Source organism: Myxine glutinosa, chromosome 4, assembly GCF_964187855.1.
Source record: "Myxine glutinosa chromosome 4, kmMyxGlut1.1, whole genome shotgun sequence".
Taxonomy (NCBI): domain Eukaryota; kingdom Metazoa; phylum Chordata; class Myxini; order Myxiniformes; family Myxinidae; genus Myxine; species Myxine glutinosa.
The window spans coordinates 184476173-184496681 of record NC_136264.1 but is presented as its reverse complement, the minus strand read 5'-3'; the positions used below and the strand labels follow the sequence as shown (position 1 = coordinate 184496681).

At 44.2% G+C, this 20509-nt stretch overlaps 1 protein-coding gene across 1 annotated transcript in view; it reads right to left on the bottom strand.

Moving 5' to 3' along the window:
• Positions 1-20509, bottom strand: part of LOC137425996 (endosome/lysosome-associated apoptosis and autophagy regulator family member 2-like) — a 71843-nt gene that overhangs the window by 18045 nt on the left and 33289 nt on the right. The window contains exons 13-21 of the mRNA XM_078775340.1: positions 20126-20306; positions 18558-18686; positions 15104-15194; positions 14575-14683; positions 9087-9221; positions 7338-7592; positions 5363-5542; positions 4921-5122; positions 1693-1789 (exon numbers count right to left, since the gene is read on the bottom strand). Of these exons, the coding sequence (XP_078631466.1) occupies positions 1693-1789; positions 4921-5122; positions 5363-5542; positions 7338-7592; positions 9087-9221; positions 14575-14683; positions 15104-15194; positions 18558-18686; positions 20126-20306 (1379 nt within the window). The remainder of the gene's footprint in view (positions 1-1692; positions 1790-4920; positions 5123-5362; positions 5543-7337; positions 7593-9086; positions 9222-14574; positions 14684-15103; positions 15195-18557; positions 18687-20125; positions 20307-20509) is intronic.

Genomic DNA, 20509 nt, shown 5'->3' with positions numbered 1-20509 from the left:
CGCTATGCTTACCAATCTACCTGACCTCCTAGGGTACATATCGCTATGCTTACCAATCTACCTGACCTCCTAGGGTACATATCGCTGTGCTTACCAATCTACCTGACCTCCTAGGGTACATATCGCTGTGCTTACCAATCTACCTGACCTCCTAGGGTACACATCGCTATGCTTACCAATCTACCTGACCTCCTAGGGTACATATCGCTATGCTTACCAATCTACCTGACCTCCTAGGGTACATATCGCTATGCTTACCAATCTACCTGACCTCCTAGGGTACATATCGCTATGCTTACCAATCTACCTGACCTCCTGGGGTACATATCGCTATGCTTACCAATCTACCTGACCTCCTAGGGTACATATCGCTGTGCTTACCAATCTACCTGACCTCCTAGGGTACATATCGCTATGCTTACCAATCTACCTGACCTCCTAGGGTACATATCGCTATGCTTACCAATCTACCTGACCTCCTAGGGTACATATCGCTATGCTTACCAATCTACCTGACCTCCTAGGGTACATATCGCTATGCTTACCAATCTACCTGACCTCCTGGGGTACATATCGCTATGCTTACCAATCTACCTGACCTCCTAGGGTACACATCGCTATGCTTACCAATCTACCTGACCTCCTAGGGTACATATCGCTATGCTTACCAATCTACCTGACCTCCTAGGGTACATATCGCTATGCTTACCAATCTACCTGACCTCCTAGGGTACATATCGCTATGCTTACCAATCTACCTAACTTCCCACAGTAAATATCAATATGCGTATCAAGTACCTGACATCTGAGGGCACATATCAGTATGCTTACCAAGCTACCTGACCTCCTAGGGTACATATCGCTATGCTTACCAATCTACCTGACTTCCCACAGTAAATATCAATATGCTTACCAATGCACCTGACATCTGAGGGCACATATCGCTATGCTTACCAATCTACCTGACCTCCTAGGGTACATATCGCTATGCTTACCAAGCTACCTGACCTCCCAGGGTACATATCGCTATGCTTACCAATCTGCCTGACTTCCCACGGTAAATATCAGTATGCTTACCAATGCACCTGACATTTGAGGGTACATATCAGTATGCTTACCAAGCTACCTGACCTCCTAGGGTACATATCGCTATGCTTACCAATCTACCTGACTTCCCACACTAAATCTCAGTATGCTTACCAATGCACCTGACATTCGAGGGTGCATATCAGCATGCTTACCAACGTACCTGACATCCAAGGGTACAGATCATTATGCTTACCAAGCTACCTGACCTCCTTGGGTACATATCGCTATGATTACCAATCTACCTGTTTTCCCACGGTAAATATCAGTATGTTTACCAATGCACCTGACATTCGAGGGTACATATCGCTATGCTTACCAATCTACCTGACTTTCCACGGTAAATCTCAGCATGCTTACCAACGTATCTGACATCCAGGGTACACATAAGTATGCTTATCAAGCTACCTGGTCACCAAGGGTACATATCGCTATGCTTACCAACGTACCTGACCTCCTAGGGTATATATCAGTATGCTTACCAATGCACCTGAACTCCGAGGGTACATATCAGTATGCTTACCAAGGTACCTTCCATCACACAATACACATCAGTATGCTTCGTTAAATGTCTACTAATGGTACTTGTTTATTCAGTTACCTCACCTGTAATAAAATATGACATCTGGGAAGACCTCTCCATGCAATGGAAACACATTAGAAGGGACGGTGATATTGTCAAAGCTTCTCACCATAGTAACACCTGCAGGTTACTCCAAATGAGCAAACAGACAAACAAGTTCGATAAGATCAAGAGATATATCAAAGCATCTTGGACGTTCTTCCCTTGATGTGATAAAATCAGTTGGATTTCAATGTGCATTCGGGTTTTAATTTTGAGTATATTACCTCTCATATATATATATATATATATAACACCATATTATGATTGGCTTGGCCGTATAATGAAGAAGCAAATTGAAAAAGAACGAGAGCAATGTGACCGTGTCGCCAATATACCTCCGCATAGTCCCCGCCCATGACAACGGGTAGATGCCATCTTTCACTGTCCTAAAAATAAACAAGTTTGGTTTAAATCCAAAGGTGGGCGCGATTCGGAAAATTTTAAGTCCGCTTACCGCTTATCCGCTCCGCCAGCCCGTGTAGTCCGATTCGCTTATCCGCTTCAGCGGCCGAAAATCTTAGTCCGCTTACCGCTTATCCGCTTATCCGCTTCGATTCGATTTTTTAAAAGCGCTTCGACGTTTTTAAAGCGATTTTTGACGTTTCTAAAGGGAATTTAATGCTTTTTAAGCCTAAATAGCCATTTCTAACTACTACAAAGACAAACAAAGCTTTTAAGATCAAAAATATACATTTTTATTTAAATAAAATTTATTCAAAATTTATTGAAATAAAGTTTTCCACTCGACTCTACTCTACTCTACAGTTAATTTTAATATAATTTTAATATATGCAAGTTACATTAAAGAAAAATCAATTTGCCCGTCCTTTCTTTGACAAGAGAGTCTACTAGTCAACAGACCTGGCGCCGGCCATGTCCTGGAAGGACTTGTGGCGGCCGTGTCTGCTGCCGCCGTCGAGGGCCGCCTTGAGGTCGTTGTGCTGGGCATCGTGGTACCTCTGGTAGTGCACCTTCAAGTTTGAACTTGATCCGAGCTGGGCTTTCAGTGTCTTTGAGCACTTGGTGCACGTGGCCTTGCTGTCCACGACCTTGAAGAAGGGGGCGATGTGCCTCCACTTCTGGCTGAGGCTGGAATTGTCTGTGTCCATTGTCACGTTGATCTCAGCCGACTCGATTGAGTCCAGCGACATCCTGCTCTCGCTGCGTGCGAGCTGAGGGGTCAGGGCGCAGATCTCCTGACTGTCCTCCACGTCCCCCATCATGTTGACCGCCGGGTTGTGGATGTCGCTGTGCTGGGACTGCTGGTTTGCGTCGCTCGTGTGCCTGTCCCTGGCACTGCCGCTGGGCTGGAGAGTCAGAAATCTCTCCATCTTGACGTATTGCCGCTCTAGCGTCCAATAAAATATTCAGTTTTCACTTACTAGGGCGTGCCCGCACGTACGTGCTTGCCCGTACGTGCTTGCCCGTACGTGCGTGCAAAAAAACATGCGTGCAAACAACAACAACAAAAAAAAAAAACTTTGAAACCACGTGGCAGTAACGACCACAGAACCCCCCCCCTCTATTTACATGAAATGGTTTGGTCCATTCGCAAAGCCAAAGCGAACGGCTTGCGAGTACGGTAGAACCCCCCCCCCCCCCCTCTATTTACATGAAATGGTTTGGTTCATTCGCAAAGCCAAAGCGAACGGCTTGCGAGTACGGTGACCATACCTTGGGAACCACTTGTCCGATTAATTTCAAACCTTGAAAAGGCACATCCTCGGGTCCCCAGCAATATACCTGGCAAGTTTCAATTAGATCGGACCCGTGGTTGTCGAGAAACAGCAGTCACAGACAAACACACACACACACACACAGACACACACACATACACACAGAGATTACTGGAATTATAGATAGATTATTCACTTAAATAAATATTCACAATTCTAGAGTAACGGCTCAGGCTAACAGCTGATTTGGCGAATCGCGATGCGCTTTAATTTTTCGGTAGTCCGCTTACGCTTATCCGCTTCGGTTTCCGGGGGTTGTTCCGATTCGCTTATCCGCTTCGAAAACGTTAGTCCGCTGCAGCGGATAAGCGGATAAGCGGACTTTCGAAGCGGACCGCCCACCTTTGTTTAAATCCCTTCAGCTGTTTTGAAGTATCACATTTTTACCAAAGGAAAGGTTTCACATCGATTGGTGAAGCGTTTGTGGAGAAGGGATTTTTGAAAATATCAGCTTTCAAGCTAATATGGCTGCCAAACCACGTGACTTATGACATCAAATATGTACACTCTGCATATGTATGGGTAGGGGATCGAGTTTGTGAAGTTTCGTGTTAATCGGATAAGGCTAGTTTTTCTATCCAATATGGCTGCCAAACCACGTGAACTACGACGTCATCATTTTCAAACTATATGCACCAATGGTTAGATGTTACTTGTAAAATTTTGCATCGATAGCGTAAGTGGTTTCAGAGATATAATTATTTAATATTTTCCTTCAATCCAAGAGGGCTGCCAAACCATGTGACCTCTGATGTCATAAATTTAATATTTCAATACAAATGGATCATTGATGACGTGCATGCAATTTCAGATTTTTAGGATAAGGCGTTCTATTAAAACATTTATGGCTGGTATACCACTTCACTGATGATGCCATTATTATCATGCTTTTGTTCCGCATCGGGAGTACTTAACAAGGCTACCTGGCCAAGTTTTAAATTCCACGTGACCTATGACATCACAATTATCATAAAAACATTCTACGTGGGTGTCGCTCATACCCTGAAAGTTTCGTCTCAATCGGACATGTGGTTGCTGAGAAAAACGAGTTTTAGCCCATACGGACGGACGGACGGACAACCCGAAAACATAAAGGGGTCTCCAAGGTAGGTATTGAAACCATCTAGGCAGAACTCATAATGTTTTTCCAAAATTTCGTGAGTCTCCATAAAAAAAGGTGTCCATAAAAATAGGAGAAATAACAGTAGTGTTCATATATGGGAAAGCAACCGCTGTGTTTGTTTCTCGTTTTAAAAACTCAAGTTCCTGTGTTGTCTGGTGTCCCTTTTAGCATGTGTGTGCCATGTGTGTGCCATGTGTGTGACAGTTCTTCCATGAGCCTTAATCTCTGTCAATTTTCTCTTTTTTTCAGTAAAGATGTTGGCAGAGCAATAGTTTGGGCGGGGCGTCCATTTGTAAATGGTGTCTGTTTAGGCAGGACACCCATGGAAGGTACACTGAAGATGCACTCACCAACAAGGTGATCTGCAAGGCTGAGGGGCTGGGCTGAGAGCGGACCATTGCTGCCAGGGCCAATTGGTATGAGGGTTTCACGGCAAACAATCGTCTTGACGACTGTCCGTCCACCACTACCTGCGCCATTCCTGTCACCGTTCCGCGTGCTGCTTTCACTCTGTGTTACGTTGTCCATGCAGACAGCCAAGCTTCGGCCCTGCTTCTCGCACACGTCATCGGTATCTCGTTACATTCCATGTCCTCTGGTACTTCCTTCCTCCTCCACCACCCCAATCCTGAGTACCCCCACTCCAGCTAAATTATGGCCAATGTTTAATTCCATTGCACATTACTTGTTGGCCCCACACCAGTCTGCTCTTTGACCCTTCCATGATATTTTCCCTTTTACTCTTCCCTTCTGCACCATAGTACTCCACCCTTTCTTCCTAGCCCCACATACATGCGTATCACATAAGCTCAGGTTGAAAGCTGAATAGTAGAGGAGACCCTTGGGGGTAAAACTGGGTGCAGATGTAGCCACAGCTGGTCCCCGCAGGTCTGAAAAATCATAGGTTCGAAGGACTCCGTCTACGGGCCCCCCGGCCTCAAAATGACAGTGGCTTTCGCACCGAGAACCGTCCTGGAAAACATGGGTCAGATCAACATGCTTCACTCACGTGGTGATCAACATATCCCAAAACACATTCAATTCCCCCATAAATCCGTCGCAATATATCATCTTCCTTGGAATATGGGTTCTTCACACAATTACTCAGTTACATTCAAAGTAGCTTAATGTACTCCGAAGGTGCTCCTTGTTTTATCCTCAGATTTCCATACTTACTCAGCCTTCCGAATTTATTTCTGACTCAGCATATAAATTGGATTCCATCAATGGGTGGCTGAAAATTTTCCCTGCTTTCTCTGCAAAGACATGCTTTTTTTTTTTTTTACAACTTATTGCATCCCCATTTCAAACGTTAAAATTGAGAAACATTCTGGCTAATAAGGGCTGTTGATAATGTTGAGCTATGTGTGGTGTCCCTTCTATGCGCCTTGAATTTTGGATTGAAAAAATAATGAGGAAAGCAAAAGCATTGGATAAAATAAGCCTCAGATCGGCAGTCTGCAGCCTCCTCACACCCTGCAGACCTGGACAAAATCACAAACTGGTCAAACAAGTGGAACATGTCTTTCAATGCTGACAAATCTCACACTCTCACTTTGTCTCTCCGAAAAGACCGACAACCCTCCCATATACTTTCTCAACAATCCTCTCCAAGAAGTTCTGTCGCTCAAGCTTTTGGGTCTCACTATCTGCCATGATCTTTCTTGGGAAAACCACATTTCCAATTTGGCCTCCAAAGCCAGTCGCCGACTGGGCATCTTCCATCATGCGAAGTCCTTCCTTGGCACACCTGAGCTCCTCACCACATACAAGGCATCTCAAGGCATCTCAAGGCATCCGCATCTCAATGGAGTACTGTTCTCCCCTCTGGGCCGGTGCTCCTGCCTCACACCTCGTTCGGCTTCACGCTGTTGAAACCAAAGCTTTCAGAATCATTGGAATCTCCCGCGATGAAGCTAACTCCGAGGGCCTTTCACTCACTCACCGCAGGCAGGTTGGTGGTCTTTCTGTCTTCTACCGTCTCCTCTCCGGCCTTGCCCCTCCACCCCTCCCCCCCCCCCCCCCAGCTCTCTCTGGGCTCTGTCCCCCAAATATTCCTACAGGTCGCAAAAGATCTGCTCGCAACCCTCTTATGGTTAAACTGCCAAAATCAAGACTCTCTGCTCACCTTCACTCCTTCATTCCTCTTTTCTCCCGCCTCTGGAACAAACTCCCCCACTCTCTTCAATCCCACTCCACCCTCCAGGTCTTTAAAACAGCTGTTCACCACCATCTCTTATCTTCCCCCATCCAAAACCTTGATCTTTTCTCCCCCGTTAATTCACCCCAAAACCCACCTCCTTCAAATTCCCCTTTTTCTTTCCCGGAAACTCCTGCAGTGTCCATCTTGTTTATCCCGTGTGCCCCGCCCCAGCCCTCTCCCTTCCACAGATCTCCCGATGTCCCTGTTCTCCACTGTTGTTGTGCTTCCCTCTCTCTCCCCCTCTTCTCTCTCGCTTCCTTTAATCATATGTACTTTATGCAAGCCTCGATTTAGTATAACTGTACAAAAAAAAAATCTGGTTTCGAATACGAGTCTTCCTTCAAATCTCTGCAGCCAGATCTCAGGAGTCCAAACATGAGACTTAAATCGGATGATTCAACCGATGATCCATTAAATGTAAATGAAACACAATTTATTGACACAAAACTGTAATTGTGTAAAACCTTGTGATTTGGTAAAGATTAAGAATGATGCAATATTATTATTTGATATCTTTAAAGGAAAAATTAATTGGCATTACCTATTCCACAATGGATTACTTACCGAAGAGCTGCGTGTCCCAGGACCACAGCGCCGGCAAGCATCAGGGCCAGGTGTACCCGCAGGATCCAGGTAAAACCCAGAAGGGCAAGGGCGGCATAACCGAGTGTCCGGGTCCACGTAGCGTCCGGGCGGGCATGGTACACATGTCCTTTGTTCCTCGTGTGCACACAGACGACATCTGGATGCTGCTCGGCCAACGATGTTCGTGATATTGATAGAAAACAGCCGTGCTGCATCCACTGCAAACCTGCGGTTCTGAAAATGGAGTCAGTGGTGGAGGATCTGGAACATTTCCATCATGATGCACGTAGACACAGGACAGGGACATATGTTGACCCTGTCTACAAAGCTCTTGTATTGCTCCCAATTATTGTCCCCCGTCGCACCGCGGAGCGAAAGGGGGACTATGGTTTTCCCCTCCGTCCGTATGTGCGTCCGTGTGTGTGTGCGTCCGTGCGTGCGTGCATGCAAAGTAAATGTCTGAACATTGTGAGCGGAATGTCTTGAAAAATAAATGAACTACCAACTTCTAATCTGGTATGTGGGTGTATGTAGGCATAAGGAAGAACGCTATTGAAAATTGGGTCGCCACGTCAAAATCCAAGATGGCCGCCACCATATATGTCTGAACCTTGTGAGCGAAATATCTTGAAAAATAAACGAACTACCAAGTTCTAATCTGGTATGTGGGTGTATCTACGCATAAGGAAGAACGCTATTGAAAATTGGGTCGCCACGTCAAAATCCAAGATGGCCGCCACCATATATATGTCTGAACCTTGTGAGCGAAATATCTTGAAAAATAAACGAACTACCAACTTCTAATCTGGTATGTGGGTGTATCTACGCATAAGGAAGAACGCTATTGAAAATTGGGTCGCCACGTCAAAATCCAAGATGGCCGCCCCCATGTATGTCTGAACATTGTGAGCGAAATATCTTGAAAAATAAACGAACTACCAACTTCTAATCTGGTATGTGGGTGTATCTAGGCATAAGGAAGAACGCTATTGGAAATTGGGTCGCCACCTCAAAATCCAAGATGGCCGCCACCATATATGCCTGAACCTTGTGAGCGAAATATCTTGAAAAATAAATGAACTACCAACTTCTAATCTGGTATGTGGGTGTATCTAGGCATAAGGAAGAACGCTATTGAAAATTGGGTCGCCACGTCAAAATCCAAGATGGCCGCCACCATATATGTCTGAACCTTGTGAGCGAAATATCTTGAAAAATAAACGAACTACTAACTTCTAATGTGGTGTGTGGGTGTGTCTCCAACCCACTCGCAAATATTATCGACTCTTCCATGTTTTCTGCGTCTTCCACTTTGTCAACTCGCATCACTTCACCGACGGGGGACCGAGGCGTAACGCTTGTTATTATTTTGTGTGCAGCTTGTGGCAACTGGTGCCATCATTGCTGGGAGAGTGCCAGTACTGCTGATGCTGTGCTCCCTGTTTCCAGTGAGCTGGTACTCATTTTGTCCACCTTGGAAGGATGACAGGCTGAGTCAACCTCCCTGGTGTTATTTAACGACACGACAGGTGGTCAAACTGAAGACCCGAAGATCTAAAGCCAGCCACTTCAAGTATTAAGCCAATACCAGCTTTATTGCTCCTCATGTTTCACCTACAAACAGACATTCATGAGAACAGGTGCTGGACCTTCAACCGTGGCTGTAGAACGAGTGTTGCACAACATCCCAGGTAAAAATAGGACATGGATAACGTTGGTGAAAAGTACCTGTGTTGCCAAGCCAGTCCTCTGGAAAACCCAGGTGAAGGTCACCGGTTCAAAGCTGTCAATGCTGTGCTTGAAGAGCTGCTTGTCTTGTGATCCCATCCAGGATTTTACCATCACGGTCTTATTGTTGTATTCCTGAAAAAAAGTTTTTTAAAAGATCAAATTTCTCAGGTATATGATGACGACACCATTAATACATTGCATTTGTATTTCTTGAATACATTTGACAAGGTACTTAACACAAACATATATGTAGGGGAGAGTGGGGTAAGTTGAGCCTAAGGGTAAGTTGAGCCACCCCATGTTTCTTAGAAAGTGAAATATTTGAAGGTGTGAGAGTGCCATCTATACTTTCATAGCAACAGTCTTTCTTCCTGAGTACACATGCAGAGGAATATGAAGCAGGGGTAAGTAAGATCTAATGAAATTTGTATTTTTTTCGGAATTTCCCAAACTTTGAGTTATGGTGTTTCGAGGGTGATAACAATAGAATTAATGGAAGCTTAATGAATTGTTTATGTAGTAATGTGAACATGAATGGTGTAGATTATTTACCTGAGAGTATGAATTGTAAATTGAATCAACACGTGAAATGAGCATGTTTATATTCAAAGTGGCGCCCGTGGGGTAAGATGATCAATTGGGTCGGGTCAATTGGCTCATCTTACCCCATGAACATGTGTGCAAGATAAAGTTACTGCTTTATACGCAAGTTGGAGTTGAAAACTGTAGTTCTTGTAACACCGATACTTGTGTATAGATCTAAATCCTATTCCTATAAAGAATGATTTATGTAAATATTTTTGCATTAATCACAGGTAAAAGGAAAAATGCCTTGGGACTATAAAAGGAAGACAGCACGTGGTTGTTCTTCATAATTATTTGAAATACAAACCAGTTCATCAGCATATCTGACTGATAAATCTTGACGATTACATATGTATGAACATTCTGCCAAAGTTTACTGATAATTCATGTGTCTTACTAATAATCAGAACACAATACATGTATAATTATTTCAGTTCAAACTGTTAAATTTCATTAGATCAATTACATCATGTTACTTTGTAATAGACACGAGGTGCTTCTTACACGTGCGTAAATTTCACACAAGGGCAAGGAGCATTTATCAAGTTTCAATTATTGAACTGAAAAATCTGATCTGAAAAACGTGAACATTTACAGGAAACTACTTTGTCTAGTTTTGCATTGTTAAAGCTATAAGCAACAGCTTTTGCGTGATTGTTTAAAAAATGTGTATTCATTAATACTTCATGCATTCCCAGTTTCAATGGGTTTTCTCAGTGTTTTATCAATAATAAGCTTTTCCAGTGGATCTGGACTTAAACTTTTTGTCTCAAACTTGTTTTATTGCTGTTCTGTCCTGTATTGAGCCGGTGAATTTGATGGGACACAAAATGTTTCATGCTGTTTTTTTCTTGTGGATCAACTTACCCACTGGCTCAAGTTACCCCGAACCCATGATCAACTTGCCCCATCATTGGGGCAAAACGAGCCATTAGACAACTTTTTTTTGAAGGCCTCTGCTAATTAATTACATGAAAATGAAAGGGTAACATGTGTATGAGGGGAGAAGCAAGTATTTACACCATCATAATCACTATGGCTCTGATGCACAGCACTTTATATTTGATGTCCAGAAGGGCATTACTGAAAAATGGCTCATCTTACCCCCACTCTCCCCTACAGCCAGGCAAGGTAACTTTACAATTGGTTTCCTCTCTGAAAGTAAAGGATCTTTGAGAAAAGGTGAATAGCATAAATTATAACAGTTAAACAGATAGGTGGTCATGGTCGTTGGTATGCAGTACGTGGCCACAGGTTACAATCAGTTATTGGAGGTTGCAGCAGTACCACTGATGCAGTGCCCCTTGGTGGTTAGAGCAGGAATTTCCAATTTGTTCAGGATGCCGATGATAGCTCGCATAATCTTCATGAAGGGCACCTTGGTGGTCTTTAACGTCTAATAACTGTTGCTGGCAGACAAGACGCCTAGTTTAACGTCCATCCGATGGATGGCACACATATTGACGCCTCACCAACAGGTAAATTAAAATAATACGAAAATATTTTGACAAATTAAGATGCAATTCAGGAATTGGCAAGCACGTCTAAAATGCAGTTTTCCCGCCAAACCAACACATCCGCAAAACCAACACATCCGCCAAACCAACACATCCGCCAAACCAACACATCCGCCAAACCAACACATCCGCCAAACCAACACATCCGGCAAAAACCAACACATCCGCCAAAACAACACATGCACCAAACCAACACATCCACCAAACCAACAAATCCACCAAACGAACACATCTGCCAAACCAACACATCCGCCAAACCAGCACATCCGCCAAACGAACACATCTGCCAAACAAACACATCCGCCAAACCAACACATCCGCCAAACCAACACATCCGCCAAAACAACACATCCGCCAAACCAACACATCCACCAAACCAACACATCCGCCAAAACAACACATCCACCAAACAAACAAATCCGCCAAACCAACACATCCGCCAAACCAACACATCCGTCAAACCAACACATCTGCCAAACCAACATCTCCGCCAAACCAACATATCCGCCAAAACAACACATCCACCAAACCAACACATCCGCCAAACCAACACATCCGCCAAGACAACACATGCACCAAAACAACACATCCGCCAAACCAACACGTCCACCAAACCAACACGTCCGCCAAACCAACACATCCACCAAACTAACACCTCTGCCAAACTAACACATATGCCAAACTAACACATCCGCCAAAACAACACATGCACACAACTAACACCTCCGCCAAGCCAACACGTCCGCCAAACCAACACGTCCGCCAAACCAACACGTCCGCCAAACCAACAACGTCCGCCAAACCAACACGTCCGCCAAACCAACACGTCTGCCAAACCAACACGTCCGTCAAACCAACACGTCCGCCAAACCAACACGTCCGCCAAACCAACACGCCCGCCAAACCAACACGTCCGCCAAACCAACACATCCACCAAACCAACACCTCCTCCAAACCAACACCTATGCGAAACCAACACATCCGCCAAACCAACACATCCGCCAAACCAACACATCCGCCAAAACAACACATCCGCCAAAACAATACATCCGCCAAACCAACACATCCGCCAAAACAACACATCCGCCAAAACAACACATCCGCCAAACCAACACATCCGCCAAACCAACACAACCGCCAAACCAACACATCCGCCAAAACAACACATCCGCCAAAACAACACATCCGCCAAAACAACACATCCGCCAAAACAACACATCCGCCAAACCAACACATCCGCCAAACCAACACATCCGCCAAAACAACACATCCGCCAAACCAACACTTCCGCCAAACCAACACATCCGCCAAAACAACACATCCGCCAAACCAACACATCCGCCAAAACAACACATCCGCCAAAACAACACATCCGCCAAACCAACACATCCGCCAAACCAACACATCCGCCAAACCAACACATCCGCCAAAGCAACACATCCACCCAACCAACACATCCGCCAGTTTTTTGGTTTTTCCAAGATGGCGCCCATACCACGTGACCGATGCCGTCATGATTATCATTAAAAAAAACTCTACAGGTGAAGTTGCGCCTCTGGTCAAAATTTCCTGTCAATCAGACCAACGGTTGCAGAGAAAAATCATAATTATTTTGTGCGGACAAACAGACAAACGGACCCAATTGCAATCAATGTCCTCTCCTCCTGCGAGGGTAAGAATGGCAAATGGAGTCCAGGATATGGGAAGATACGAGCAGTGAATGTTGAGTTAAGTGCATGGAAGTGATCTATCAGGGTCAAAGTACAACGTCGCTCTGAATCTGAGGATAGAGCACGGATTAAAAAACATGAAAAGAAAACAATTTTTTTTTTAAGAAAAGAAAAACTAACCATCAGTTGGCAATCATAGGGCAGGCTTTGCTGGGCCTATTTGCCTCCTCCTGCATTTAAGGTCCTTGCAAGGGAACATGACTATAATTATATAATTAGGTATTGGACCAAATGTGTGAACCTGGTTCTGATCCTCAATTGTTAAATTGCAGTTTAACAAATAATCGAAACATTGAATCGTATTTTCTCCAAACTTGAGTTTCGTATTTGCTTCTGATAGGCCAATTTGTTTCTGATTGGCTCATAATGCAAATTGAGCTTTGTAAAGGCCGAGACGGTTTTTGCTTTTTCAGAATTCAATCGCCTCTTGCTTCTTGTATTAGCAATTTCCTTGTTGACTGTGTAACTCTAGAAGTGCTTTGGCATCCACATGTGCTTAGTTGAACATGCTGTCGGTGTTATGAGGTTTCAGCTCACGGTGATTTGCTACATTGGTATTCAATGACTGGGGCCTCCCCCTCCAGGCAGTTCAGAGAAAAGCACCAAAGGTGACCCGGTCACACAAGAGGGTCGTTTCTACTGTAAAGGTAACGGTTTATGGACAACTTTGTCAATAACTTTGTCTGTGCTCTGTCCCCCAAATATTCCTCCAGGTCGCACAAGATCTGCCAGGAACCCTCTTCTGGTTAAACTGCCAAAATCAAGACTCTCTATTCACCTTCACTCTTTCATTCCTCTTTTCTCCCGCCTCTGGAACAAACTCCCCCACTCCCTTCAATCCCACTCCACCCTCCAGGTCTTTAAAACAGCTGTTCACCACCATCTCTTATCTTCCCCCATCCAAAACCTTGATCTCTTCTACCCCCGCTAATTTCACCCCAAATCCACTCTTTTTTTGAAATACCGACTTTTTCATTCCTGGAAGTTCCAGCAGTGTCCATGTGTTTTATACTTTCCCACCCCCCTGCCCCCCTTCCCATGCCCGCTCCCCCAAGCGCTCTCCCTCCCACAGATCTCCCGATGTCCCTGCTCTCAAATGTTGTGCTGGTGTGCTTCCCTCTCTCTCCCCATCTTGTCTCCCGCTCCCTTTATCTTATGTTTTATGTGTCAGTTTGCTTTTTGCGATTGATGTTAGCTCTTACACGAGCCTCCATCTTGTATACAAAGAAACAACAAACAAAAAAACCACTATGTCCGACAGCATGGTGAAGAGGTAGTACACCTACCTTTGAGCTGTGTATCCTGAGTTCGTATCCGCCCCAAGTTATAAAATGTCATCCTGGTGTTTCGCAGGCCAAGGAGCAGTATCGGTGCATCTCTCAGATGGCGATTAAGCCGGGTGTCTTATCTGCTAGCATAGCTGCTGGACGCTAGAGATCCCAATGTGACTTTTGCAAAGAGTAGGCGAGTTATCGCAGGCACACTGAACAAATTACAAATTCCTGACCAAATTGTCTTCAGTCAAACATCGAGTGTGGCTTGAATTACAGATCATCAAAAGGTGAAAGACTTGGGCCAAAAACGGTCCCTGGCCGACCCCACAAGAAGGTAGTAGCAGTAGTTTGTCAGTAACATTTGACGTGTTATGCTCACCAGCATGAAGTGCAACTCGCAGTCGTTGTGGCATTGCACGTCAAACACGAAGGAGATACTTCCTGCATCACCACCTTCACCAGCCTCGTCGCCAGCAGCCACCTGAGGCCTGGAGGCAAGGTACACATGCACGGTGCTGCTTAATGGGAGAAATCAAGAAAGGGTGACTGTTGCTGCGTGCAATAGGGCCGACTGTCACGTGATTGTGGGGTCAAAAAGGTTTTCCCTTTTCAAAAAGTTTGAGGCAAAAACACCACATCTGTTCCATGAGATCTATACGTAGTTACAGTGACATCGCATGCATCATGATTTATGTACATTAATTAATTAATGTGTCATTATAATAAATAATTATTAATTAATTATTATTAATTGTAATTACTATTAATTCAATTATGTATTTAATGTATCATTCTTCTTCTTCTTTTTGTTCGTTATTCTTTGTTATCTTGTATAGAAATCTAGGCTCATGAAAGGAGAAAATTTCTATATAATGAATTATTGGAAGTTGGATTCAGCGTGCACGCACCTGAAGCCGGATGTGCGGAGAAACAGGATGAGATAATCTGTGTCCGAGGTGCCAGAACCCGAGTGGATGTGGTCCCCAGCGACCTCCCAACCTGCAGGACAATGGACGCAACCAGGACACATGTAAGGACAAAGCTGGTGCAAATGCGAACCTCATGGATATGGTGATGTCGACATTGTAGTTGTGTTGATACAAACTGAAGGGTCACCTAAATATTTTAAATACCAACCTCGAGTGGTAAATATGCCCTCATTGGAGAGACTCGCACCGACCCACCTTTTGTGGGCAATTTAAGAGGTGATATTTCCGCACAGTGATACTTTTTTCTGGGACACAATGTACACTCAAAAATTATTTTGGGGACATATGATAACCATATTTGGCCTGACTGGACCACACTGTAAAGTTTTTTGTGATGTAAAAGAGGGTGCTGTTTTTTATGTTTGTATATATACAGACGGCATTTAATATGGCATATTTTTTTATTCTTGACTTGGGTTTACTTTCTTAACTCAGTATATCAATCTGGTGAGTTTATTTTACACTTTGGTGATTTATTTGTTTAAAGAACCATGTCACTGATTGTGTGTCGCAGCAAGACGTCAACAACAGGATTATATCACAGGTGGTGTGGCAAAATGTATGGACAGGTGCATTTGATGATTGGCTTCACAGTCGGGTATACAAGGGTTGTTGCGTTCTGTATTAGTGGAAAACAACTGCTGCACGTCTCCAAAAGTTATTGCCGCTTCCTCTGGAGATGGTCTGTCAACTCGACAATGCTGTTTGTCATGGAGTGGTGGCTTTACGAAATTACGGCATGAAACAGCGTGCTATTGCTCGGCAGTATGGCATCACTCAAGGTCAGGTGTCAAAGATCCTGAAACGAAATGCTCAGAGGGGTGTCCCTACTCCAATACCGAGGCCAGGACGTCCCCACATAACCACAAGGAGGGATGATCGCCAGCTGCACCGGTTAGTCCGCAATGGCCGTACCCAGTCAGCTAATCGGCTTAGGGCTGAGTGACAGCAACTGACAAATGTGCCTGTATCCAGAAGGCTAGTCAACCAACGACTGGTTCAAGCAGGCTATCGTGCCAGGCGTCCCCTGAGAAAGCCACGCCTGACCAGACAACACCGCCAGCGCCGATTGCAGTGGGCCAGAGAGCACCGTCAATGGCAGCCAGGACACTGGAATCACGTGATCTTCAGTGACGAGTCTAGATTTCTGGTCTATCGTCAAGATGGCCGCGTCCGAGTGCGCAGACAAGTGCATGAAGCCTACAACAAAGATTGTATAGTGCCAAGAGTCCAAGCTGGAGGTGGTGGGGTGACCGTTTGGGCTGCTTTTCATGCAGGGGGCAAAACTGACCTGGTTGTTCTGAATGGAAACCTGAACCAGTTCAAGTACAGGGCCATTCTGGAAGAAACATTGCTTCCATTTGCTCATGCAGCCTTTCGAGGAAACTTTGTCCTCCAAGATGACAATGCACGGCCTCATCGTGCTCGCATGATCCAACACTTTCTTGCTGACCATGGTGTAGAGCATATGGAGTGGCCTGCCATGTCCCCGGATATGAATCCGATAGAGAACTTGTGGGCAGAATTAACGCGTCAAATCGACCACTTGGACAAGCAGCCGACCTCTGTGCGTGAATTGCAGCAGGCTATTGTCACTGCACGGCAGGCGATTCCTGTCCAAACCTTGGCAAATCTCGTGAACAGCATGCCTCAACGTGTACGTGATCTCCTGAATGCTCGTGGGGGTTACACGAAGTACTGAACTGTAATTTTACTGTCCATAATCCCAGTCGTAATTTAACTTTTGTTTTTGTTAAAAAAAATTTTGGCTAATGTGCAAAATAAAGGGATACTTCTGGAAAACGTACAGAAGTTTAACACAGTACTGTCCATGAATCGAGTTCGATATCAGTTTACATCACTTTCAAGGATCAATTTATTTGTTTCGAAATGTCAAATGTGGTTTTTGTTTCTTTTAAAGGTCACATTAACAAAATCTAGAATAATTTCAACATAATTCCAATGAACTTTTGGTTCTAAGACATCTTGAAAAGTACGTTCACCCCCACAAAAAAAAAAAAAATTCCATATTAAATGCCAAGTCTGTATGTATATATATATATATATATATATATATATATATATATATATATATATATATATACGGTTCTATATATATATATATATATATATATATAGAACCGTATACACATTATCTCTATTCTATTAAGATTTTCGGGTCCACGTTCAAGTCTAGGCACACATACCACACATTCTAGCATGTACGCACACACACACACACACACACACACACACACACACACCCAACCACCACCACCAGAGGGTGCTGTTTTTATGTTTGTATGTATGTATGTATATTTTTTTATTATTATTAGGGTGGCCCAAAAAAATGAAAGTTGAAAAAAGCTTTCTCCACAAGGCTATCCGTGTTCCATATCAAGATGTAAGTACTCCTGCCAAAAATTGGACAGATCGTACAATATTTAGAGGTCGCGACCAGTCCCTGTATTTTAAGGATTTGAAACAAAAATACAATAATAATGTTTATTTCAAAAACACAAAGTCAACCACACAGGACACATGTTATACAAATATATATTATAACATGCATGTAATAGAACATGTAACCTAGGAGACATGCTGGAGACATGGACATGCCGAGGAGACTACCTATGAGAGACATGCTGAATGCAGAAGGTGGATGAGACTCGGCAACGGTAGCTAGAGTGAGATGTGCATGGAAGAAGTTTCGAGAACTGAGTGGTGTGCTGATGATGAGGGGAGTGTCGTTGAAGCTGAAGGGAAAGGTGTATGCTGCATGTGTGAGAAGTGTTATGATTTATGGGAGCGAGACATGGGTAATGAACGTAGAGCAGCAACGAAGGCTGGAAAGGGTGGAAATGCGAATGGTTCGGTGGATTGCGGAGTGTCGTTGAGAGAGAGGAAGACAAATGATGAATTGCGAAAGATGATGGGAATAGAGCCTGTGATTGATGCTGTGAAGAGGAAGAGGTTGAGATGGTTTGGTCATGTGTTGAGGAAGGATGAAAGTGACTGGTTGAGAAGAGTGATGGAAATGAATGTAGAAGGAAGTAGAGGACCGGGAAGACCGAGAAAGACTTGGCTAAAGATGGTGGAAGAAGAAATGCGGGCAAGGGGGTTAAGAAGGAGAGATGCAGAAAATATGGCAAAATGGAGAAGATTGTCATGGGGACCGCAAGGCTAACCCCCGCTCTAGCAGGGAAAATGGCCTTGAAACGATCATTCATTCATTCATTACAGATTTGTACAATGTGCCGCAGTCAAATGTAATCCTTAATGATATGACATTTTGAGCTGTGTTAAACTCTCATCTGTTGTTAATGAAATCTGTCCATCTTTCGATAGATACCAACTTTCCTTCCCAACATACCATTCTCAGCATGACACTTTGAGTTGCCCAAGTTGAAACAGGAGCTCGCCATGTTCTCAGGGAGGACATTCCACCATTTGTACTCAATCCCAGGTTCAGGTTCTGTCCCTGCTGGGCACTGCCGACAATCTGCGTGGTCCAAACAACACACGATCACATCGGGATTGAGATTCATAAAAAAAAAAAAAAAGGAAAACCTTTATACAAACTCTGATTTTGAAGTACAGAAGAGTGCAAAAAGTGCTGTGTATAATTCTTTCATCGCCTGACCTGGCTACACAACCACAACACTGATGCCTGCCTGGTCTCCACTAGCATGTGTGTTTGCATATGTGTCTCCTATCTAGCATGCACTAGCATGTGTGTTTGCATATGTGTCTCCTATCTAGCATGCACTAGCATGTGTGTCTAGCGTGTGTAGCACCACTAGCATGGTAGCGTGTGTGTGTGTGTGTGTATGTGTATTTGTGTGTGTGTGTGTGTGTATGTGTATTTGTGTGTGTGTATGTGTATTTGTGTGTGTATGTGTATTTGTGTGTGTGTATGTGTATTTGTGTGGGTGTGTATGTGTGTATGTGTGTGTGTGTGTATGTGTATTTGTGTGTGTGTGTGTATGTGTATGTGTATTTGTGTGTGTGTGTGTGTGTGTGTGTGTGTGTGTGTGTGTGTGTGTATTTGTGTGTGTGTGTGTTTGTATGTGTATTTGTGTGTGTGTGTGTATGTGTATTTGTGTGTGTGTATATGTGTATTTGTGTGTGTATGTATGTGTATTTGTGTGTGTGTGTGTATGTGTATTTGTGTGTGTATGTGTATTTGTGTGTGTGTGTGTGTGTGTGTGTGTGTGTGTGTGTGTGTGTGTGTGTGTGTGTGTGTGTGTGTGTGTGTGTGTGTGTGTGTGTGTGTGTGTGTGTTTGTCTTGCTATTCCTCCTACAGTTCTGGCCTAATTACATCCAAACATGCTACATATGGTCAGCATGACACCATTTATTGTATCGGGGTGTTTTTAGCTTTGCCGGTGGTCTTGGTGGGCTTGGAGGAGTAGAGGGGATGACGCGATTTCTCTATGGAAATGTACATCCTGCAGCGCCACCTCCAGGTGGGAGAGGTTATTACCAGGCCGCATCCTTTACAATGCAGGGTTCGTGCCCCCCACGTTTTCCAGTGCAGTGAAGTGTTTTGAATTGCATGTTTTAATTAGGATAATAACACAACTCCCCCTGGCCATTCCCATGGGGAGCGAGTCCTTCTTGTCTATTAAATAATGGATTCGCATGATTTGTTGAAAGATATAATTGCATTGAAAGGCAGAGTAATGGCATCTGGCTGACATTTATTGGGAGTTCATAAATGGAACCTCTGTGCAGTTGTCTTGTCCTGGCACAAAAATCTGGAGGCAAGGTGTGAGGGCATTTGGATAATTTAATTCGTTCAAACAATTACTCCCTTATTTTGTAAATGAACTTGTATTTTGTTAACAACTATTTTGGCCTAAGGAAAATGGGCATTGCCATGAATAAATAAACCTTGGTGGAACACAGCAAAGGTCAACAACGCAGCAGCGACCGACCCTCAATGCCGTCGGAAACTGAGCCTGCAGGACAGGGAGCGCAGGTTCCATTGGCCATGTTGGAATATCCGGGATTACAAGGAGGGCAAGGCAGACGCTCGGTGGGCATTGGGAGTGTCATGGCCCCCGGGAGATCTTCACGACACACCTTGGGCTCCACCCAGCGATACGTTACCCTTGTCTACAGATTGGGCAGAGTGAGGTAAAACAAGGGACCAGTTTACTCAGATCGGAATACTGCAGCATAATGCAATGGGTTCATCTATTGAAAATCGATACTTCATTGTTATGGTCCCAATGACCTTCCCTTAAATCAAATTAATGCCAGACGTATTATTGTTGGAAGGTTAATGTAATAAATGGTAGTGGAGGACATTGATCAGG